Consider the following 23,859-nt stretch of genomic DNA (forward strand, 5'->3'; position numbering starts at 1 on the left):
CAGACGTACAGACACATGCACATGGATGCGTAGGTGTACATGGGGACAGCATGGGCATACAGACAGGCGTGCATAGGGTCAGTGTGCTCGTGCACAGATGTACATGGGGACAGCAGGGACGTACGGACACATGTGCAGAGGGTCAGTGTGCTCGTGCACACACATACATGAGGACAGCATGGACATACGGACATGCGTGCACAGGGCCAGTGTGCTCGTGCACAGACGTGCGTGGGGACAGCATGGACATACGGACATGCGTGCAGAGGGTCAGTGTGCTCGTGCACAGACGTACGTGGGGACAGCAGGGACACACGGACACTCCCACGCACCCAAGGGGACAGAGAGGCACGGACGCCCGCTGGGACACGGGCACGGGGAGGCGGGGACAGCAGCGCACCGGCGGGGGCGGCAGGTCCACGGGGGACCCGCGCGCGGGGGCGCAGGGCTCGGCGGCCGCAAGGGGGCGCTGCGCTCCCACGCACGGACCCGGCCCGCGGGGAGCTGCCGGGGGGGTGGGAAGGAGGGCCCGGACCGAGGCAGCGGGACCCCCGGGAAGGGGGACACCCGTGGGAGCGGGACCCCTGGGGAGTGGGACACGCGTGGGAGCGGGGCTGGGGGGCTTTCCGTGACCGGTGCCAGGGCAGCAGGTGCCCCCAGTGCCCCCCCAGCATCCCCCCGGGGGCAGCCCCAAGCCCCCCAGCCCCTCTCCCATGGCGTGGCGTGGAGGGGGGGGGGAGCCCCCCCCAGCCCGGGCCCCTCTCTCCCCCTGCCCGCGGGCCCGGGGTTTTACTCCAGCCGGCCCCAGGCCTGGGCACAGCGCCAGCTCGTTAGCGAAGCCTTATTAGCACGGCGGCCCGCTCCCACGGGAACGGCCCTGCACACTCCACGCTGGGCCCACGGGCGCTGCCCCACGGACCCCACGGCTGGGCTGCGTGGGAGGATGCTGCACCCCTTCTTCCCCTGGCACTGTGGCTTCTAAATGAGAGCATTCCTCGCTGCTCCCCCCGCCCCCCCGCTCGGTGGGTGCCAGCTCGGGGGGTGAGGAGGGGCTGGGGGGCGCAGGCGGGTGGCGAGGCTCTGCCGTGGGGCTGGCACGGAGCTCCGGCAGCTTCCTGGGCACGGGCCAGCCCCGCGGGGCAGCTGGCAGAGCCGGGCACCCTCCCGGGGCTGCGTGGGGGGTCCAATTCCCGAGAGAGCCGCTCTGGGAGGCGGGGAGGTGGGGCAAGCGCCGGGGGTACCCCCTGCCCTGGGCGAGGGCTGCCGGGTGCCCCATCCTGCCCGGACCCATCCTGCCCCATCCCTTGTCGCGGGCACCCCCAGCCCTGGCACCCGCCGAGGAGCTCCTTCCTCCGGCAACGTGGCACGTGGGTCCCCAAGGGCTGAGCCCCACGGCCAGTGACGGGACAAGCAGGTCCCCGAGGTCTGAGCCGCCACCCCGTGACGCCGCGTCCCCACAGAAGGTGGTGGCCCTGAGACGCAGCATCTCCCCACCCCGCCGGCCCCAGGGCTGCACCTTCCTCTCTCCGTCCGAAGCACCCCAGGCCCAAAGCGCAGCACCCCGCGTCCATCCCCCTGCCCACGTGTGTCCCGGGGTACACCGAGGCCCCGCGCCCGCCCGTCCCCGCGTCGCACCGCACGCCGGTCCCCGTCGCGGCCCCGCGGGGGCCCGTCCCGCCGGGCAGGGATGAGGCCCCGCCCCTCTGCCCGCGGCGGCCCCGCCCCCGCCAGTCCCCGCCCCTCGCCTTCTCCCTCCCCTCGTCTTGCCCCGCCCCTCGCCTTGCCCCGCCCTTCCTCCGGCCCCGCCCCCGCGGCGGCGCGCAGGGGCGGGGCGGGGCGGCGCGGGCAGGGCGGGCAGGGCCGGGCAGGGCAGAGCCGCGGGCGCGCGCAGGCAGCCGCCGCCGCCGCCGCCGCCGCCATGGGCTGCACCGTGAGCGCCGAGGACAAGGCGGCCGCCGAGCGCTCCCGCATGATCGACAAGAACCTGCGGGAGGATGGCGAGAAGGCGGCGCGGGAGGTGAAGCTGCTGCTGCTGGGTGAGAACCCCGGGACACCACCCCCACCCCCCCGCGGACACCCCCCCCCGCCTTCCCGGGACACCCCACGGGCTCCCCCGCCCGGCCCTGCCGGAACCGGGCAGCCTCGCCGCCTCCGCCCTTGCTGCCCCGGAGCGACCCTGGGTACCTGCCCCGGGGATCCCCCGGGAGCGGGATGCTGGCCCCAGCCCAGCCTGCGGGGTTCCCCCCCCCCCAGTGGGGTGTCGGCCCCATCCCAGGCCACAGGCATTCCCCCAGGAGTGGGGTGCTGGCCCCACAGCAGGCCTGCGGGATCCCCCCCAGGAGTGGGGTGCTGGCCCCACAGCAGGCCTGCGGGATCCCCCCCAGGAGTGGGGTGCTGGCCCCACAGCAGGCCCCAGGGATCCCCCCCAGGAGTGGGGTGTTGACCCCATCCCAGGCCTGCGGGATCCCCCCCAGGAGTGGGGTGGCAGCCCCACAGCAGGCCTGGGGGATCCCCTCTGGGGTGGGGTGCCAGCCCCACCCCAGGTTTTGAGTAGCCCCCCTGGAAGCAGGATGCCAGCCCCACTCCAGGCTTTGAGGATCCCCCTGCTGCGAGTGGGGTGCTGGCCCTACAGCAAGCCTTGGGTGTCCCCCAGAAGTGGGGTGCCAGGCCACCCACGCTGGGGTACCGTACCCCCAACTCCATCGGTGTCCAGCCTGGGCCCATCCCTTCGGAGCGCAGGCCGGGGGGGATCCCCACCCTCCTGGTGGCTGGGCCCCCCCGGCAAAGGCCCTGCAAGCCTGGGCACCCTGTCCTGCCTGCCTGGGACCCCCCGGGCTGCACTGGGGGGCTCCTCTGTGGGCTCCCCTTGTCCCCACCACAGACCAGCTGGGGTGGAGATAACAGGGCCGACGGGTACCCGCTGCCCCGCGCCACCCCCCACTGGGGCACTGGGACGGGCCCGAGCCCCTCCATCCCGCCTTGGCCCTCCCCTCGCTGTGGGGGAGCGGGGGGCTCGGGCAGCAGGCTCTGCCCCGCGTGCTGCCCGCAGCAGGCAGGACCCAGCACAGCCCACGGGCGTTCTGCCCCACGGATACCCGATTTCATACCGATAACGGGCCGCTCGCGCTCTTCAAAGCGCCCCGGCGATGCTGCTGTGGGCGTTCACAGACCTGCCCTGTGCCTGCGGGCAAGGCAGCCGCTTATTTATTTTAATTTATTATTTTTTTTAATAACTCCCAGTTGGGGTTTTTATTCCCTTCCCGAAATTCCCAGGGAGAGCCTCGCTCCAGGTGTGACGCGGGAGCACGCGGAGCTCCCACGGCACCGTGGGGCGGCGGGAGCCGGGACGGGCAGAGAAATCCCCGGCTGCTGCCGGGGGAGCACCGGCAGAAAATGTCTTTCGGCTCGTCGCCGTCGGCAGAGGAAGCAGCCGGCAGCAGGAAGTCACGCCGAAATCCGGCAGCCCTTTATTTGCTCAACCCCTGCCTGCCTTGAGAAATACGTAATTAACGCCTTGAAACGCTCGTTTAACAGAGCGCTTGGGTTTTTCATTTTGATTTTTATTTTATCTTCGCCTTGGCGTGAGCCGTGCTGGCGGCAAGACCCGTCCTGGGGAGGGGGGCCGGGTGGGGGTCTGTGCCGTCGGGGGGGGCTCACCGGTTGTGCAAGCTCGCCGACCCGCTTGTTTCCGGGGAGGGGAGGGCACCGGCAGAACGAAACCCCACGGGGTTTGCAGGCTGTTGGGGAAACACGTGGTCCCCCCTTCGCCGCGAGTTGTTCCTGCACCGGGCCTTGCCGCTGGCTCGGCTCCTCTCGGACCGCTGCCCGGTGTGAAATAACGGTGCCGGGGGGTGCAGCCGGCCAGGGGGGTTTGGCACCTCCTTTCCGCAGGGGACCAGCTGGGATGGGGAGCATTACCCCGGTGCCATCGGCTCTGGGTGCCTGGGATGGGGGAGCCCAGCCAGCTGGCACTGAGCATCACCGAGGGGCGGCCGGGGACTCGGTGGTCAGCGAGGATCGCGGTGTGGGCCGACCAGCCGGCATCCCTATCCCACGTCCTGCTCTGTGCCGAAGTGGAGGCAGGAGGAAGGAGACGGCCGCGCTCCCTTCTGTGAAGGCCGGCATTTACGAGCGGCATTTCTGATCCTCAGCTGGTTTCTGAAGCCAAAAATAGAGCGAAATGGCTCTTTTTAATTTTTTTTTTTTTAATGTTTATTTTTTGCCCTCGCAGCTGTTCAGGTGTAAATAGTGCCGGAGCCTTGGGTCACTACTGCCGTTTCCGAGCTGAGCCGTGGCCGGAAAATCCTCCCAAGCCGGCAAGAGAGCGGCTGGGGAGGTGGGTCTGGCATTGCCCCCCCTGGGGGCTGCTGCTTGCGACATCCCCCCCTCTGTGAGAAGCCCTCGAAGTGGGGACGCAGTGTCAGGTGGATGCTCCCACGTCCCTGCTGCCCACCCTTCCTACGGCTTATCTTTTTCCCCATGGTTGGAGGAAGCTTTGAGGAGAACCGGGGCCTTGCGTTAGCCCAGGCGGGTGCTTTTTGGTGAGCACCACGGCTCTTGGGCACGACTGGCAAGGCAGAGCTCTGCGATCCTCCCTGGGGGCTGCAGCCCTCCTGTGTCCTCCAGAAATAGGGAGGGAAAATTAGGGAGGAAAGAAAACAAGGAGAAAAATAGCTTCACCCTTTGTGTCGAATCAGCCCGCGGCATGAAGAGGAGATGGTTCTACCGAGCACGGTGTGGTTTTTGCTGGCGACTCGTGCCGTCTGGCAGCTGCAGCTCGGAGCTGCCAGTGTAGCTGGGCAGGACGTGGTGCGATCGGAGAGCACCCGTCTCGGTGGGTGGCGGTGGGACTGTAGCACTGTGCCGGCCACCGGCACCGCGGAGGGCTTCGGGCTGACCGGTGAAGCCATCTCGGCTCAGTGCCGTGCCCTGCGTATGGCCATGTGCCTGCTTCTGCCTTTCCTTCGCCGTGGCGGGCGAGCTGGAGAGGGATGGACATGCGCTGTCGGTGCGGTGGGGACGGGCAGGACCCCCGCGATGGCAGCCGGCAGCACCTGCCGCTGCCTGGAGGTTTTCCTCTGCCGTTTGCCGGCTCCGGCAAATAGGTTGCGTGCCGGATAGGTTGCGTGCCAGAGAGCTCCGGTGTCTGATGGGGAGAAGACCCAAATGAAGCAATATTCCCCCCCGCAAATGAAGCAATCCCCCCCTCCCTGCTGCTGGAAACCAACAACCTCCCAAGGTTTTGGTGCTGGGAGAGGCCAGGAGCCGCTGCCGGCACCTGAAAGCACCTGGAGCATCCGCCCCGTGCAGTAGCGCTGCCAGCACCTCCCGATGCTGCCATCGGCTCCTCGGCATCACCAGGGCTCAAACTGCTGGAGTCACCGGCCGTTTCTGCTGGGCAGAGCTGGAAGTTGGGTTCTCCCCAGCGCACCTCTGCCCGCGGGAGCCGGGATGCTCGGGGAGGGATGCAGGATCAGTGGCAGGCAAGCAGTCCCCACGTTCAAAGTTCCTAATTCCTTATCTTCCTTGGGAGGATTAGGAAAGCAAAAGGATTTCTCGGCTGCTCGGGAGGCATTAGAAGCTGCGAAGGCGCCCGGGGCAGGGGAAGGTGCTGATGGGTTGATCCTGTCGATCCCCAGCAGTTTTCAGTGCTGGAGGTGCAAACCCTGGGGCGAGGATGCTCCCCTCGCACCCCACCCGGGCTGGGTCGCACCGGGGTAGGTCACGCAGGCAGCTGCCTGTACAAGATCCTGCCTGGGCGAGCCAGTAGCTGGGGCGAGGGCAGCCGGGGCAGGGCTCAGCGGCTTTATATTTTTTTTTTTCAGGGCTTGCATAAAAATAGAGGAAGGGAGGGACCAGCTGCGACTTTCGGAGGCTGCGTTGCCCCGGCTCTGCCCTGGGCTCGCCTGTTTTGCTGCACTTTGTCCTGTCTTGGGGTTTTGTTTTCGTCCTCCCTCCTGCCCCAGCCCAGGGTGATGGGAGGGGATCGGGTCCTCCCTTCGGTGGGGACACTGGTGGGGCCCCGGTGGCGTTTCTGGCCATGGACCAGGAGGTGTCACAGTGCAGGGGGAGCAGGGAAGAGCTCGGAGCTGTTAGATCTGGGTGTACCCCACATCCAACCCCCTGGAGCTGGTGGCCAGGCTTGGGATGGGATGGGATGGGATGGGATGGGATGGGATGGGATGGGATGGGATGGGAGGAGGGAGCCTGGCACCCACGCCCTGGGATGGGTCACCCTGATGTCCCCGCTGGTGATGTGCCGGGTGCAGGCAGCTGCCCTCTGCTCCGAGATGAGCTAAGGCTTTGCCCAGGAGAGGCGGCAGGCTTATATGTATATATTTTTTATAAATTTTTACATATATGCATTGGAAATATATTTTTTATATATTGCTTTTTTGTCTATATGTATTGCTCTTTTGTATGGAGCAATGTATAAATTGATTTATATATATATTAAAAAGCACATATATATGTTGCTTTACCTATATATATATATATATATATAGCTTTACAGAAGAAGGTGTCCCATGGCTGAGCCCGCCCAGGGCTGTGGGTGCCGGTGGGTGCCCGAGTGCCACTGCCGTAGCCGGGGCCGGCCTGGCTTCTCCGCAGCCACCGGGTTTCCTGCTCCGGGCTGGAGCGCGGGTTTCCGGGCCGGAGGCCGGCTGAATCACCGGAGCTGGGGGAGCTGAGTAATCCTCCATCCCCGCTAGCAGAAAACCCAGGCGGGGAGAGCAGGGTGCCGGCGGCATCCCGGCTGTGCCAGCGGGTGAGCCCGCACCCTATCAGGGTGGTATGGAGGGGATGATGGCACCCAGGCGTGGGGGCTTGGCACCGCCGGGGGCGGCTCTCCGGCACGGGCTGCACCAGAGCCGCTCCGGGTGTTTGGGGCGGGGGGGGAATGCAGGGAGCATCATGGAGCGGCTGGGGGGGCGCGGTGGGTGACAGTCTTCAGGAACCCCCTTTTCTAGGGCTGAGCCCCAAAATTGATGCCGGTGACCCCAAATGTGTCTGGGAGGAGGGGACAGCTCGCTGCTGAGCCGTGTGGGTGCTCTTCCCCACCGCCCCGGTGCCGGCGCAGCCGGTGTGGGGGGCGAGGGCACCAAGGTGGCTGGTGCCAGCGGAGGGGGAGAGGGACTGCTCCGGCTATGGCAGGGGCAGAAACAGAGCAGCAAAGTTCCAGGATTCCTGGAAAAAGCCTGGCACAAGGATAGTTTTGTCCAGCTTGCGAAGCCCAACGGCCCTCGTTGGCACCGGGGGTGTGTTTGCCGTGCCCCCCCTCCCCGGGGAAACCATCCCCAGCCCACCTCCTCCTTCCCCGTGTGCTCCGAACATCCTTCTTGCTGCTGATTTATTTCTATTTTATTTATATTTGCGGTATTTTTTTAATGTGTCTCCATCGGCTGCCTTGGACAGGGGGGTTTGCACCTCCCCAGTGCCCCCCAATTTTTTGGGGTCCCGCCTGGGGACGTGGCATCCCACCGGCTGCCGATGCGCGGGCTCCTCTTGGGAAGTGGCCAGCCCTGTGCCGGAACGGAACGGCCCCTGGGAAAAACGCCCTATGTTGCTGCGAGGTTTTAAAAAAAACACGATTATTTTTACAGCAATTTTCCATCTATTTTGGGTAGGAAGGAAAATGTCGAGGGGAATCTCTTTTTATTATTATTTTTTCAGTCTTTGGGGTAACTCTGCTTTTAACACACACCTTTGAAAGTCCAGTTAGATGGGGGTGGTGAGGTGGGGTGGGGTCTGCAGCCGTCCCTCTGTCCAGCTGTCTGTCTGTCCTGCAGGGAAGGGGATCGGCGGGTTTGTCCAGCAGTAAAACCCATCAGTAAATCCATGCTCATATAATAGCTGCTGTTTGCCAGGCCAGGAAAACTTGCCGGCACAGTGGCTGGGGACGGGGCGCTGGGTGCCGGGGATGGGGATGGCTCCGGACCCGCTGGCAGATTGAATTCCAGCTTCTCCCCTGTAATAAGGAAAATTTTCCAGCTGTGCATCGCTTCCATCCACGCCTGGATATTTGAAGGCATAAAACAGGATGGTGCCGTGCTGCAAGATGGAAAATCCCCTCTCAGCGATGTGGGGTGAGGTGGACCCTGAAACCTGTGACCAGCTCCTTAAATATATGGCATTAAATATATACTGGCCAGAAAGCATCTTAAATCACGGGCTGCAAAATATATGTTGGCTAAATAAATTTTTTGCTGGTGGACTAACAGGGTGTTTTGGAGCTGGGCAGCTGCTTGCTTATTTTAAATTTTTGAAGATTATTTTTAACAAAAAAAAGGGGGAAATCGGCTCAGGAGAGAGCTCTCCTCCTATTTTTGACGGGCGCTGCTCTGGGAATGAGCATTGCCCAGTCCGGGCAGGGCTGGAGGAAGCCCGGCCGTGGGGTCAGCCCATGGTGGGAGCTTCTCTCCATCTCCCCCCGATGTGCCTGGCCGGCACCGGGGGCTCCAAAGGACGCGAAGCCCCTCCGGCGCTGCCTGCCTCCTGCCTGGTTTGGGCAGGAGGGTGGAAGCCGGCAGCTGGCACCCTGCCCGGGGATTGTTTTGGGGCTGAATGGACGGCAGCCGGGGTTTTCCGGGGATTGGAAACCCTTCCCCTCCACCGTGTTTGCCTGGGGGGGGGCTGGGAAGGGTCCCCCCCATGCTCAGGCTGGGTGGGAGCTGCTGGTGCTGGGGGTGGGGAGGCACGCAGCTTCCCTGGCAATTACCTGGCCCCTTCGTCAGGCAAATGCAATGATCTGAAAGGGAAATTGGAGGGGGGGGACACACACTAATTGCTGCCGCCCCGGCTTGCTTCTGGACGCTGGTGGGGTAGCCGGGGAGCGTTATTAATTCAGACCTGAATTTCTGCTCGCCGCAAGCCTGCGGGCTCTCGTGCCGGGTGAGCTCCCGGCAAGCGGAGGTGGTAGCTTGAAATGGGGGGGGGGCAATGGCACGGCTGCCTTCTGCAGGCTGCGGGGAAGGAGTCTGGAGTCGTGGGGGAAGTTTGCAAGGGAAATGGCCGGCCTCGGCGGCTGCCGCTCTGCCGGTGGCTGTCACCCTGCCGGGAGCAGGCAGGAGGTCCCAGGGGTGAGTTGTTCCCTCCCGGGCAGGGAACAAATGTCAGGCAGAGCAGGAGACTGGGGAACGACTGTCACCTCGCCCCAGGGACGCTCGTAAGCAGGGTCTTCCCTTGCCTTGTGCCTCAATTTCCCTGTCCGGGCACCCGCTGGGGAAAGGCACGGTGAATGCAGCCGGCTCTGGCCGCCGAGCCTGGCGGTACAGGGCGGTATTGTCAGAAACCAGAGGTATTTAATGGAAAAAATGAAGGGATATGCTGAGTCCTTCCCCCTGCTGCTCCCAGCTCCGGGCAGGAGTTGCCAGCACTGACCACGAACACCGGCTGGGCTGCGCTGGGTGCCGCGTCAGCATCCCAAGGGCGCCGGCGGAGGCTGGGTCGGCAGCGCCGGAGAGTCCCCGCCGTGCCAAATGCTCACCTCTGGGCTGAGCAAAGCCTCTCCCTCAGCACGTATGGCATGGAAACCGTGGAGTGGGGTGGTCGTAGCAATAAATGTAGGGTCTGTATAGCCTCGATATGGCCCCAGCCTCGGGGGGCTCCATGCCCTGAGCAGCACCTGCAGTGATACCCGTGGGGTACGTGCCCATCACCTAAGCTGCATTTATGCCGGTGCCACAGGCATGGGCAGAAGGCGTTTGCTCCCTGCCGCCATGTCTCAGCTGGCATGACGGACTCTGTTTTTCCCGGTTAATTTTAGCATAATCTCCATTTTTTTTTTTAAATTTTTTTTTTTTGAAGTCCTCTGTAATCTCTCTTCCCCCTCTGCGGCCGTGCCGGCGCAGCCCTGCTGCTGCCTGCTTGGGGCCCCCCGTAAGGGCAGCTCCATGGCTGAGGGCAGCAGCGAGGGGACCCGCCGAGAGGGTTTGGAGAGGCCGCAGGGATGGACTTGGCTTGGGGGGATCCCCTGGGATTTGCACCCAGAGGCAAGGACCGCGCTGGTCCTCGGCCAAAGGGGGCTCATCCTGCCGGGGGTCCCAGGGCAAGGCGAGCCAGGCGCTCATCCGCCTCCGTGGCACTCCCTGCCCGGAGAGGGGACAAGGGACATGTGCTGTCCCTTTCCGCTTCCCCTTTGAGCTTCCCCTTTCTTGCAGCCAGGGTGACTTTGCTCTTTCCCTGCTCGGAGAGGGAGGGCTGGGCCAGGAGCTGCATGTCGCCTGCATGGGGGTGACGTCCCCAAGGGGAACAGACTGGCAGAGGGGGAGCTTTAGGTGCCCCGGCCATCTCCTCTGAACCCCTGGCATCCTGCATTTTGATGCTGAAAAATAAACTCAACCCAAAAGCCGTCGGCTTTCCCTGCTGGCAGCCGCCTCCGCAGCCAGGCTGGGGCACAGGACCCGGCAGGCTGGAAAGTGCGCGCTATTTAAAAAAGCAACCCGGGGGCGGCTGATCCCACCGGGAGCCGCTTGAGCTGGCTGGTGGAGGCGGCAGTTTCTTCCCGAGTTCCCTGGGGTGCTCGGCTTTGGGTGCCCAGCTCCCTGCCCGTACCTGGTGGCACGAGCATCTCCGCATCCTGGGCGCTGCCAGCTCCAGCCATGGGCATGTGGTGGGGCTGATGCTCCATCGTCCCCCGGCACAGTAGGGATGCGGGATGTGGGATGCGGGATGTGGGATGCAGGATGCAACAGCTAAGCTCAGGCTCTGCCTGGAGCTGGGATGGAGGGTGATAGGAAGGGCTTAGCTCCCCGTCGCAGGGGGCTCCCCGCTCCCGAGCTTGGCCGAAGCTGGGGCTGCCAGTCATCTCGGCTGCAGCATGCCAGGACCACGGGGCAAACATTACTGTGTTGATGCCATTTTCCTGGCCCAGAGCAGGTGTCATTTCTCCTCTCCGGACCTATTGCAAGGTCCCCCCCCAGGCTCGCCTTTTCCTCCCCCTTTCTTGGCCCTGATATTCCCAGTGCCTGTCCAAGCATCTGCTCCAGCTGATGCTGGGAGCTCTTCTCCGATAGCTGAGGCATCCACTGCCCTCCCTCCCTGAGCTAGGGGGGTCCCAGTAGGGTGGGGGTCCCCAGCTTCAGGCAGCACCTCACTGCTTGTCCCCCATTCTTGTTTCTTCACAGGTGCCGGCGAGTCTGGGAAGAGCACCATCGTCAAACAGATGAAGTGAGTGGTCCCCACACCATCGCTGCAGCCGGCACCACGCAGGCCTCGGCCACGGGCTCCGAAATTGCTGGTGGCTGGGAAAAGCTCCCCATGCCGCAGAGCATGGGTGGGGGGGCAGCACCCCCGGTGCCCCGCAAAGGGCTGACCTTGCCTGTTTTTCTCCCCTGCCCCAGGATCATCCACGAGGATGGCTACTCAGAGGAGGAGTGCCGGCAGTACAAAGCCGTGGTCTACAGCAACACCATCCAGTCCATCATGGCCATCATCAAGGCGATGGGGAACCTGCAGATTGATTTTGGAGACTCCTCCAGAGCGGTGGGTGCCCTCCCGCTCCCACGGCGCCTAGGAGGGGTGGGGGTTCTTGGGGAGCAAAAGCAGATGCACCCAAAGCTGGACCAGGATTAAGGGTGGCCCTGCCCAAGGCCTGCTGCTGCCTGGCTGGCTGTGACCTCCTGTCCCTGGCGCTGAGGACGGGGGGGACCCAAAGTATAACCCATGGGTGTCTGCCCAGGCACGGGCCCTGATGGCTGCAGGGATGGGGGTCCCGCTGCTTCCCATGGGTCTCGTCCCCATCCACCGCTGGAGCTCCTGCCCTGCTGTCCAGGTGGGACATGGTAGGCTCCAGTCAGGTCCTTCGGGGTAGAGTGAGCCCCAATAACCCTGTGCCAATGCCTGAGTCCTGTTTTTTCCCTGCAGGATGATGCTCGGCAGCTCTTTGCGCTCTCCTGCACCGCCGAGGAGCAGGGCATCATGCCAGAGGACCTGGCCAACGTGATCCGGAGGCTGTGGGCTGACAACGGGGTCCAGGCTTGTTTTAATCGCTCCCGAGAGTACCAGCTGAACGACTCCGCTGCCTAGTGAGTACCCCTGCTCCTCTCCCGCAGCTTGGCTGGATCAGAGCCCTGCGGGCAGCATCACTTCTATTGAGCAACAGAAAATCCCCCCGGGGGCTGCTGTTCCCTATTGCCAGGCTTGGGGGCTGGTGCTGCCACTTCCCGCCCGGCACTGGGGCTGAGCTGGAGCAGAACTGGGAAGGCGGATGTTTCGAAAGCTGTTTCCTCCCCTGGCAGGGTGCTGCGTCACCTGGGAGGGGGGTACCAGGGCATCCCCCTCCTGCTGCCACTCCGTGCCCACTGCCCTTCCCTGGGGATGCTCTCCCCTGGCCTCTGCATCCTGAGATGCCTCCCCCCGTGTGAGCATAGCTGAGAGTCGTGCCCATCCCTCTGCCTGCGGGCATGGGCCATGAAAGCAAGGAAAAGCCCCAAAGCAAGCACTGGGGACCCTTATAGCTGAACAGGATGCACAAGAGGGTTTTCTTTTTCCTTTTAAATGAATTTATATGGAAGGACTTGACATTATGCTGGCGTATTAGCTGGCAAACTGGTGTTGAGGTAGATAAATTGCCTGCATCTGGTTGGGTTTATCCCTGAAGAGATTTAATAAATAAGTTAATCTGCCTAAAGTACGATTGCTGGAGAGGGTGGTGCAGCCGAGGCTGTGCTCAGCTCGCATGGTGCCCTCCTGTCCTCTCTGCCTAGACCCGTTGCGGTAAAGCAGTGCTGGGGGGAGCTCATGGTGTGCTGGGAAGCCCCCGCCAAGGCTGGTCCCACTGAGGATTGAGCACCCTTGGGACTCGCCACCATCCTGGGGGCTGCTTGGTCCCCTGTGTGCCAGCCCAGCCGTCCCCTCCCGCTTGGCACTGGCAGGTCCCTCTTCTGCACTGAGGTCACTGGGGTGAAGAGGTTGCAGGAAACCTCCTGGCAAGGACCGAGCCCGGAGAAGCTCCTGGCAGTGCTTTCCTCTGGCACCCATGGCTTTTGCTTCCTCCTGCCCGGCACCTGCCCACCCTCCCCAGCCCCTGTCCTGCTCAGCCCCATCGCTCCCCAGTCAGCGCCGGCATTTCCTGGCAGTGCCGCGCTGTGCCGTGGGTGCTGCTTTGGAGGCACGGGAGACCCGGCAGGTGCCTGGCAGCTCACGTGCACGGTTCGAGCAAATATATCTGCAAAGTGTCTGCAAATCGAGCATTTGCCGTAAGTGCATTTATGGAGCATTTGGCACATTGCAGGGGTTGGACAAGTATTAATTAGGAGCCCCCTCCAGCTGTTGCTCCAGCCTTTTTCCAGCCCTGTGGAGATGCCAGTATGGTAGTTGATGCCCCATCCATCCCTGTGGGGATGGTGCTGTGCCCATGGTGCCGCTGGCACAGGGCACCCCGGGGATGAGGAGCCCCGTGCCGTGCCCAGCACGCAGCCCACCTGCACCCCAGCCCTCTGCAGCAGCCCCCAGCCTCCTCCTCCACAGCCCCTTGGGGTGCCAGGAGCTCAGGGTGCCGGCGCTCATCGGCACCCCGGGGGCTGGGTGCGAGGTCCGAGTGCCGCCGGCACCGCGCACGGCCCTGCCGCTGTGTTTCCTGTTTTTTTGTCAGCCGGAGGCCGCGTGTGTTTCCGGCTGTTTTCGAGCTGCTCCGTGGCGGCAGCGTGCTGGCCCCCCCCGCCCTCGCACCCGCAGCAGGGTCCCGGGGCACCCACCCGTGGCTTCGGCTTTGCTCCGGCACACCAGAGGGCTTCCCGGGAGCTGGCGAGCGGCCGCGCTGCCATCAGAGCCGGGGATCCCCGTGGCCTCGCAAGCTGTAATCTGACTTTCACCAGATTACGGGGCTGCAAAGGCCTTAATTAGCGCAAGCCTAATTTGCTTAAAGGAGCCTGTTTATAATAACCCAATTAAAGCAACGTGAGCTGGAGAAATCGAAACCCGCCTTGATCCCCCCCTCCCGGCAACCCTCGGCCAGTCTCGGCGGCCGCCTGGGGACCGAGCCACCGTCGCTACCGGGAGCTGGGGTCTGGCAGGGCTGGGGCAGACAGCAGGGCAGGCGATGCCACCCTGGGGGGCTCAGGATGGGCAGCAACCCCCCTGGCCATGCTGCTCCCCATCCCTCCGGCCGCCCGCCTCCCGCTTCCTCCCAGGACGCCAGCCCTTTGTGTTTTTTGACTATAAATGGCACGGCGCCATCGATTGTTTCCGCCGGCGCTGTGGCCGGTTGCCATAGCAGTGAATACTTTCCTCTTGCCATTTCCCCCATGCAAACAGCCAGGGGAACAGGGGGGAGCCCCCCAGCCCCGGCTGCGTCCCCTGCCCAGTCCCTGGTACCGGCACGGTGCCCCCCGAGCCCTCGTTCCCGTGTGTCCTCTTGCCGTCCCAGCGGCTGGCTGTCCTGCCCTGCCCTGCCCGTGTCTGGCAGGGCCGCGGGGTGACCCCGGGGTGCAGATGGGGTCTGCCGCGCTGCCCGGCTTGGGCGCTGCCCACGCCGAATGGACGATGCCAGGGTGTGGGCAGGGGACTCTGGGGCGGTGTGGGGACGCCCCATGGGATTTGGATGGGTCGTGCCCCACGGTCCAGCTTCCACAGCGCCTTTCTGCTCCCTCCCCAGCTACCTGAACGACCTGGAGAGGATAGCCCGTACCGACTACATCCCCACCCAGCAGGACGTGCTGCGCACCAGGGTGAAGACCACCGGCATCGTAGAGACCCACTTCACCTTCAAGGACCTGCATTTCAAGTACGTCCGACCCTTTCCCTTTTGCCTTTTCCAAGGCAAAAAACCAAACCCCTCCCTCCCTGTGCCGGGCTGGATCCTGCTTGCACGCTGCATGCACCGAGCCCCCCCTGGGTTTGCTCATGGCGGGAGCTGCTGCCTCGGAGAGAGCGGAAACCGCCGAAATAGCTGGAGCAGCCTCAAAAACGCCTCGCAGGGCTCAGCCCGGGGGCGGATCCAGCCTCTGGCGAGGAGGGGAAGGGGGAAGGCATCCTCCGGGTGCGTGACGCCGCTTCCGTCGTGGGAAGAGCGCTGGGCGGGAGCCGGGGGTCTTGGGGTCAGGCCCCGGTGCTGCTGCCCGCTGGCACCCCGGGGTTGCTTTCCACTGAAAACCCAGGGGAAATAGTCAGGGCTTCAGTTTCCGAGGCAAAAAGCCAGCATTGTGCACATCCCGGGGGATTTAGTCACTTTGCAATGGATCTGCTGGGGTCCTCTCCGAGTGCGGGGGGCTCGCGGGGACCCCTGTGCCACCCCGGTGGGACGGAGGGGCTTGGTTTTGCATTGCTAGGGCCGTGCTTGGGAGGTGTCAGCGGGGCGGAGAGGATGATTTGGGGAGGGGGCACGTCAGCGAGGAAGCCACCCCGCCGGCCGAGTGGTTGGCGGTGGATGTGGTGCTGCTGCTGCCGGGCTCTTCGTGGAGGCAGGGCATCCTCTGCCGCCTGCAGCGGGAGAGGCGCGCGGTGCACCAGGATCATCCCTTGAGTCCTCGTGCTGCCTGCAATCCTGCTGAGCCCACAGGCGCTCGGCTGAGCACCGGTGGCTCCCCTCAGTCCAAGGTCTCTGGCAAAACCCCGCAGTGCCCTCTCCGGAACGGGTCTCTGAGAGCATCTCCTGGAGCCCGGCTCGAGGGAGCACGGTGCTGACAACCCCTGGGAAAGGTGGCCTCATCCTGCCTGGCTCGTGGCGAGGATTTGCTCTGGCTGGGATCTGAGCCCAGACACTGCCCTGTCCCTGGGATGGGTGGCAGGTGCCGGGGCAGATCCGCGGCACCGGCAAAATCCCTGGGGTGGAGGTGCCATGCTCTGCCCGCCCTGGTGCTTTTTCCCAGCACAGCTCCTGCTCTGGGCAGCCGGGGAAACTGAGGCAGGGAGCGGGGTGAGGGTGGTGGGGCAGGGAACTGCTGCCCATTGCCATGCTGCCTCCCTGCTGCAGGATGTTTGATGTGGGCGGCCAGCGCTCAGAGCGGAAAAAGTGGATCCACTGCTTCGAGGGGGTGACGGCCATCATTTTCTGCGTGGCCCTGAGTGCCTACGACCTGGTGCTGGCTGAAGACGAGGAGATGGTGAGTCGGGGGGATGGAGCCGGCACCGTGAGCCATACCCTCCTTTGGGGGCCGGGGGAGCACCTCCTCCTCTGGTGGCCACCAGTGCCCTGGCCAGCATGACCCAAGCCTTGCAGGGCCCTCAGCATCCCCTGCCTGGGCAGGCAGGAGCAGTGGCGGGGGGCGGCAGGTTGGGCAGCAGTTGGGTGGGCACTGCCTGGTGGTCCCTGCCCGGCTCAGGCTGCTGTCTCCCTTGCCAGAACCGGATGCACGAGAGCATGAAGCTGTTTGACAGCATCTGCAACAACAAGTGGTTCACGGACACGTCCATCATCCTCTTCCTCAACAAGAAGGATCTCTTTGAGGAGAAGATCGTGCACAGCCCCCTGGCCATCTGCTTCCCCGAGTACACAGGTACCGACGGGGTCCCTTGGTGCCCACCCTGGCAGGAGGAGCAGGCAGCACCTTGCCCAGGCAGTGTAGCAGGAGATGCTGGGGATGAAGATGGTGGCTTTCCTGTGCCCAGGGAGCGGTGTGTTGGGGCAGCAAGTGGCATGCAGTGGTGTTTGAGTTGCCCCAGGGGTGGGGGAAGATGGAGGAGGACAAGGGGCAGCAGCCCTTTGGGGGGTTTAGCTGAGGCTCACTGTGCCTGGGGAGCATCAGTTTGGTATCAGGGCGGTGGCTGCGGCGGCGTGGGGAGCTGAGCCGAGCCCAGACCCCTTTGGTGTTGGTAGCAGGGGGGTGCCAGCGTCCCCGGGTGGCCATGGGGCAGCCCAGTGTCTCCTCCTCCCCAGGGGCCAATAAGTACGACGAGGCGGCCGGCTACATCCAGAGCAAGTTCGAGGACCTGAACAAGCGGAAGGACACCAAGGAGATCTACACCCACTTCACCTGTGCCACCGACACCAAGAACGTGCAGTTCGTCTTCGACGCCGTCACCGACGTCATCATCAAAAACAACCTGAAGGACTGCGGGCTCTTCTGAGGGCCGGCGCTGCCCAGGTGGGTGGTGGTCCCAGTGGTGACTCCCAAAATGGGGTGGTCACGGAGCATCCTCTGGGGATGGGATGGGCGCTGCCTGCCGTCCCACCGTGGCACAGGTTGGTGGTGGGTGCCCGTGCCCCCATCCCCAGATCCCACCCGCTCACCACCCGCTCTCTCCTAGGACCCCCGGCCGCGCCGGTGAAGGAAGGACCGTGCCGCCCCCCTACTCCTGCTTCTCTTCGGATTCATCCCTCTGCCCCCACCCCATAAAAGAGACTTTTTGGGTGTCAGCGTGGTGGCAGGGCCTGTGTCGCCCCTGCCACCCACGCTCCCCCCCACCATCCTCCTCCTCCTCCTCGCCAGCGTCGCCCTTCCTGGGGAAAACGAGGTTTTAATCTTGGTTTTTAACCCCTGAACCACTCCAGCCTGAACCCCTGAACCGCTCCCGAGCCCAGGCGCTCTCATTGTTTACATTGCAAGTGTTGCTGGCACGGGGGGGACACAGGGGTCCCCTCGGGGATGCCCACCCGGCCGAAAACACGACCGATGACATTCCTTTTAGTAAACCAGAAAAGAAAGAAAAAAAAAAAAAACCAAACCCAAAACCATGCAAAAAACCACACCACACCGGCTGGGGCGAGGTTGCTTTTTAAAGAAACCTTTTTACCAAACTATTTAAAAGCGTCAAGTGCTACGTGGTGGCGATGTCCTCCATGGCCAGCCCACCCCCCAACCGTGTGCCTTGGGGGGGGTCCACGCCCCACCCCGCCTCGCTGCCCCCCACCCCGCCGCCCAGAGGGATGGGCAGCCCCCGGCAGGCAGTGGCCGGGCAGGAGGGCGGGCAGGGGGCTGCTGCCCGCTGCCTGTATTCCCCCCCCCCCTTCTTTCTAAGCCTAGTTTTGTAGGGCTAGCTGTTGCGTTGGGCGAGGAGAGCCCGCTGTACAGAGCGGCCCCCGCTGTCCCCCCCCGGCCCGGGGGGGCCCCCTCAGCCGGTGCCCGCGGCCTCGCTTTTCCCACAGGATGTTTTACCGAATTGTTCACATGGTTTGAAATAATAAAATGTAGAAAGGAAAAAAAAAAAAAAGAGAGAAGAAAAATATATATACTGAGCCCTCCCTCCCCTGTGACCCGGGGGTGGGCATGGGTGTTTCACCTCTGCAGGAGGACTGGAGGGGCCCCGGGGGTGGGAGAGGGACACAGGGTGGGCTGGCATCACCCCGGGGGCTTGGCAGCATCCCCTGGGCATGGGAAGTGAGGGTAGCAGCGGGACCCTTGGGGAGGGAGCTGGGACGTTGCTGGGGGGCTGAGGTCCCCCGGGGATGCTGGCTCAGCAGCTGTGGGTGCTGCTGGGGGGGGGGCATGATCACCCACTGGCCCTGCAGCAGGGGGACGGTGGCACTCAGGGGACCCCAGTACCACGCAGTCCTCGGGGACACCCGGTGACCTGTGGCCCTGGAGGAGATCTTGCACCCAGCAGCCCACAGGGACCCCCCCAGCTCCAGGGGACACCCATGGACACCCAGGACCCAAGGCACCCGCAGCACCCCCCAGCTCTAAGGGGTACCCAGGGAATCCCAGGACCCCCTAGCACCCAGGGGAGCCCTCAGCACCCCTCAGCTCCAAGGGCTACCAGGGACCCCCAGCACCCCAAGTTTCACCCAGCACCAAGGGGCACCCAGAGACCCCCAGCCTCCTCAGCACCAAGGGTCATCTGGGGACCCCTAGCACCCCCAGCTCCAAAGGGAACCCAGGGACCCCTAGGAACCCTCAGCCCCAAGGGGTATCCAGGGACTCCCAGGACCCCCTCAGTACCCCACCAGCTCCAAAGGGAACCCAGGGACCCCTAGGAACCCTCAGCCCCAAGGGGTATCCAGGGACCCCCAGGACCCCTCAGTACCCCACCAGCTCCAAAGGGAACCCAGGGACCCCTAGGACCCCCCAGCTCCAAGGACTGCACAGGGACCCTCAGGACTCCCCAGCACCCCTCAGCTCCAAGCGGCACTCAGGGATCCTCAGCCCCCCCAAGGGACCCCCAGCACCCCCAGCTCCAAAGGGAACCCAGGGACCCCACCAGTTCCAAAGGGAACCCGGGGACCCCCAGCACCCAAGCTCACCCAGTGTCCCCCAGAACCCAGCAGCACTGGGTGCCCCACAGCACCGGCCGGCGGGAGGGCTGGTGGGGAGGGGGAGCGGGGCCATGCCCCCACCCAGGGGTGGCTCCAGGGTCGAGTGGGTCAAATCCCAGGGGTTTGGGGCAAGCGGAGATGGTCGCAGAGGTGGGCTGGGGGCAGCGGTGGGGCTGGGCTCCAGGGGAGGGGGAGGCCCGGGCTGGGGAGGGGGTGCTGGGGCTCAGAACAGCCCGCAATCCTTGAGGTTCTCCTTGATGATGATGTCAGTGACGGCGTCAAAGACGAACTTGACGTTCTCGGTATCGGTGGCGCAGGTCATGTGGGAGTAGATCTCCTTCACGTCCCGCCGCATGTTCAGCTCCAGGAACTGCAGCTTGATGTAGTTACCCGCGTCGTCGTAGGTGTTGGGACCTGGTGGCACCGGCAGTGAGCGGGGTCCCCTCCCCAGCCAGGGGTCCCCCCGCCACGGGCGCTGGCCCAGCATCACCCAACGCTCCCCTGGGTGGGCAAACCTTGCTTGGTCCGTGAGCAAGGCTAGGGCGGCGTCGCTTGCGTGGGGTGCTGAGGACACCTGGTGGGTGGCTGCTGCAGGGTGCTGGCACCCAACCCTTCACCGCACCCCACCGCCACCCACCCTGCACCCGGCGGGAGAGCCCCTGCCACCCTCACCGTCGTAGTCGGGAAAGCAGATGCTGAGATGGGCCTTCTTGATCTTCTCCAGGAAGACGTCCTTCTTGTTGAGGAAGAGGACGATGGAGGTGGTGGCGAAGTAGCGGTGGTTGCAGATGCTGTTGAAGAGGTGCAGGCTCTCGTGCATGCGGTTCTGTGGAGGGACACAGCCCCGTGGTGACCCCCACATCGTGACGGGGACAAAGCGGAGGCGGTATAGGGTGCTGAGCTTTCCTCACCACTTCGTCATCCTCCACCAGCACCATGTCGTAGGCGCTGAGGGCCGCGATGAAGATGATGCAGGTCACCCCCTCGAAGCAGTGGATCCACTTCTTCCGCTCCGAGCGCTGGCCACCCACATCAAACATCCTGGACAAGACAAGAGGGGGTCAGCACCCCCCCAACCCCTGCCCACCATCCTGGCACCAGCCCTCACCGGGGGCTCGGCCCTCACCTGAAGTTGAGGTCTTTGAAGGAGAACTGCGTCTCGATGATGCCGGTGGTCTTGACGCGAGAGCGCAGCACATCCTGCTCCGTGGGGACGTAGCCGGGGGTCACCAGGCGCTCCAGGTCTGACAGGTAGCTGGCCAGGCACACAGCAGGCACGAGACAGGGGTTGGCACCCCCAGACCCGACAGCCCACCCCCGAAAACACCCCCACTACGTACTAGCCAGCCGAGTCATTGAGCTGGTACTCGGAGGCGCGGTCGAAGCAGGCTTGGATGCCTGTGTCCTTCCAGAGCCGCCCGATGATGTCCGACAACTCCTTGGGCATGGTGCCCTCCTCAATGGTGTCCGAGAGGTGCAGCAGCTTGCGGGCATCGTCCTACAAGGGAGAAGGGCTCAGCGGGGCCGGGGAGCTGGGGGACACCCCCCCTGCCCAGCATGGGGTGCTTCTCACCTGGCGAGCCGAGTCCCCGTACTGGATGTTGAGGGTGGTCATGGCCCGCACGATGGCCAGCATGGACTGGAGCGTGTTGCTGTAGATGATGGCGATGAACTCCAGGCATTCCTCCAGTGAGTAACCGTCCTGGTGGATGATCCTGGCAAGGGAGGGGGGGCGTGGGGCTGAGCTGGGTGCTGCGGGGTGGGGGGCACCCACGGGTGCAGCGTAGGGGTGGGTGGAGCACTGGTGGATGGGGTGACCCATGGGTGCAGTATGGGACTGAGCTGGGCGCTGTGGGTTGAGCGAGGCACTAAGGGGTGGGTGCACCCCGTGGCTGTGGCATGGGGCAGGCACATGGCACGGTGAGGCACGGCCAAGTGGCACCCCTTGGCACTTACTTCATCTGCTTGACGATGGTGCTCTTCCCCGACTCCCCTGCTCCTGCGGGGACAAAGCACGGGTCATGGCAGTGCCCACGGCAAGGGGACCCCTGGCTGTGCCCCATGCTGGACCCCTGGTGCCTGGCATGGCTGGGGGGCACTGCTGGCCGTGCCAGGTCCATGGCTCAGGGCAGGGGGATTACAGCCTGGTGCCAGCGGGCATTAGGGTTGGGCTGAGCTGCTGTGGCTAATGGGATCTGTGGCAGCTCAGCCGGGGACACGTTCGGGGACCCAGGGGAGGGGTAGGGGACATGGTGGCATCGCAACCCCGCCACCCACCACCCGATGCCCCAAGCCTGTGCAGGGCAGGAGGACGTGCCCTGGGCTGGGCCAGGAGGGCAGCGATGGCACCCATGGCCCCACGACATCCAGGGCACCCCAGTCCTTGGGCACCACAGGGGCAGCTGGGAGGGACTGGGAGGGACCCGCAGTTCTGGGGGACTGTAGGGACAGACACAGGGGTGGTGATGTGAGCCGCATGGGGGTGCCTAGGAGGATGAGGTGGGGTCAGGGGGGGCTGCTGGGTTGGGGTGCTGGTAGGTGGTGTTGGTGAAAGTTCTTGAGATAGGTTGGTTGGGGTCGGGGGGGCTGGGAGTGGGGGGATGTTGGGTGGGCTGGTTGGGTTTGGGGGACACCTGGAGGCTGGGAGTTCTTAGCTTGGGCTGTTCAGATGGGTTGTTGGGTTTGGGGTGCCTCGTGGGGGGGGAGCGGGGGGGGAGCTGTTGTGCAAGTTGTTGAGATGAGCTGGTTTAGGGGACCCTGGGAATGGGGGGCTGTTGGGGTGGCCTGGTTGGGTTTAGGGGTGCCAGCGGGGCAAGAGAAACATTGGGTGGCCTTTTAGGGTGGGCTGGTTGGTTTTAGGGGTGCTTAGGAGCAGGGGGCTGTTGGGTGGACTGTTGGCGTAGGCTGGGTGGGTTTAGGGGTGCTGGAGGCATCAGAGAAACTTTGGGTGGGCTATTGAGGTGGGCGGGTTGGGTTTAGGGCTGCCTGGGAACGGGGGTGCTGTTGGGGTGGACAGGTTGGGTTGAGGGGTGCTGGGAAGTGTCAGAGGAACATTGGGCGGGCTGTTGGGGTGAGCTGCACAAAGGATGGGTATCTCCCCCAGGGTGTCCCCCCCCATACCCAGTAGCAGCAGCTTGACGGTCCTGGCATCCTTCTCAGCGTCCTCCTTGAGCTTCTTCTCCAGCTCGCGGGAGTGCTTCTCCTCGGCGCTGGCCCCGGCGCCCATCCTCGGCCCCGCGGCCCTGCGGCTCACCCGCTCCTTGGAGGTCAGCACCAGGATGGGCAACGAGCTCCAGCCCCCCGCCGCCTCCAGCGCTCGCCTCCCTGCGCCCGCAGCGCCCGCCGCCGACTGCCCCGCTGCCGCCGCCGCCCACCCAATGTGGGCCAAGGACGGGGCCAAGGTCCCGGGGGGCCGCCCGCCAGGGTGCTGCGCTCAGCACCCGTGGCTTAAGCTGGGCCTCCCCCCCCCCCCCGGCCTCCCCAGATAAACCCCCTTAAATCTGCAGCAGGCTGAGCTCAGCAATCCTGCAGCTCCCGGCGTCAGCGCTTCTGCCGGGGGGGGCCCAAGGCCGGCCAGCCCCCCGCTTTGCCCCTGCCCTGGGGCTGTGACCCGGCCACCTCCGGGGATGTGGGACCCCCACCTAGCTCCGGCTTTGCTGTGGAGTCTGGAGTGGGGGGCTTGGAGCTGGGGGGCTCCTCTGGGGTCTGGTAGAGGCTGGGGGCAGTGGGTGGAAATGTCCCCATTGTCCCCAGCTCACGCTGGTCATACCCCCTGCTCTGGACCAGTGCCCACAGTCCCCTCCAGTAAACCATCCCAGTGTCCCCAGGTCCCTGTGCCCAGTGTCCCCAGGAGCCCCTCCCCGCTGTGATCAAATGCCAGCCCCAGTCACCCCACCCCGTGCCCCCAGACCCCCTCCCAGGACCCTCCACCGATGTCCCCAGGCCTCCCGGGTGCACTCCTTGGTGTCCCCAGCGGCCCACCAGTACACTTCCAGTGTCACCAAGCCAGCCCAGCGTCACTCTCCGCAGTGTCCCCAGTCGCCTCCAGCAACACTTGCAGAATGCTCTCGGGGGGTGCCCGAGTACCAGCCCCAGGGGCTCCAAGCCCAGTAACACTCCCCAGGGAGAAATCCCAGGATCCCCCCAGTGTCCCCAAGCAATCCCATTGCCCCCCGAGTGTCCTCAGGATATGTCCCCCCAAAAAACCTCGCCCAGTGTCCAGGGGCACCCCAGTGCCACCCCCGTGCTCCCGCACCAACCAAGGGACCCCTGCAGTGCCCCCAGCCCGCTCGGTGCCCCTCCCCAGGGTCCTTGGGCCACCAGTTCCCCCCTCCCGTGGCCCCAGCGCTGCCGCCGTGGCCACCCCAGTAAGCCTTAGCGTCCCCAGGGACATCCCAGTAACCCCTCTGTGCCCCACGCCCCGGCCCCAGGGGTCCCCGGGCCCTGCCAGGGCTCCCCCCGGTGTCCCCAGGAGAGCCCAGTGCCCGTGTCCCGCCCCCCCGCGCCGTCCCCAGCGCCCCCCGCACCGCGGGGCTGGTGCAGCGCCCACCTCGGCCGCCAGGGGGCGGAAGGAGCCAGCCCAGCTCGCCCAGTACAGCCCCACCGCCCCCAGTACTGCCCCCAGTACTGCCCCCAGTACAGCCCTACTGCCCCCAGTACTGCCCCCAGTACAGCCCCACCGCCCCCAGTACTGCCCCCAGTACTGCCCCCAGTACAGCCCTACTGCC

The 23,859-nt window shown here is 64.7% G+C and overlaps 2 protein-coding genes across 2 annotated transcripts; one reads left to right on the forward strand and one right to left on the reverse strand.

Annotated features, from left to right (window-relative positions):
* Window positions 1-1,839: 1,839 nt before the first annotated feature.
* On the forward strand, window positions 1,840-17,599 carry GNAI2 (G protein subunit alpha i2). The gene is made up of 9 exons (XM_075052676.1): window positions 1,840-2,036; window positions 11,127-11,169; window positions 11,343-11,484; window positions 11,866-12,026; window positions 14,597-14,725; window positions 15,914-16,043; window positions 16,283-16,436; window positions 16,817-17,024; window positions 17,188-17,599. Exons 1-8 carry the CDS (start codon window positions 1,919-1,921, stop codon window positions 17,005-17,007), a joined length of 1,068 nt encoding a protein of 355 aa, XP_074908777.1. The 5' UTR covers window positions 1,840-1,918; the 3' UTR covers window positions 17,008-17,024; window positions 17,188-17,599.
* A 1,756-nt stretch (window positions 17,600-19,355) lies between these two features.
* Window positions 19,356-22,358, reverse strand: GNAT1 (G protein subunit alpha transducin 1). Its single transcript, XM_075053538.1, has 8 exons — window positions 22,253-22,358; window positions 21,089-21,131; window positions 20,706-20,847; window positions 20,473-20,630; window positions 20,259-20,387; window positions 20,044-20,173; window positions 19,805-19,958; window positions 19,356-19,546 (listed from the first exon to the last, which is right to left on the reverse strand). The coding sequence occupies exons 1-8, from the start codon at window positions 22,356-22,358 to the stop codon at window positions 19,356-19,358; spliced, it is 1,053 nt and encodes a 350-aa protein (XP_074909639.1).
* Window positions 22,359-23,859: the final 1,501 nt, after the last annotated feature.

This window comes from Buteo buteo, chromosome 21 (genome assembly GCF_964188355.1).
Source record: "Buteo buteo chromosome 21, bButBut1.hap1.1, whole genome shotgun sequence".
Classification (NCBI taxonomy): domain Eukaryota; kingdom Metazoa; phylum Chordata; class Aves; order Accipitriformes; family Accipitridae; genus Buteo; species Buteo buteo.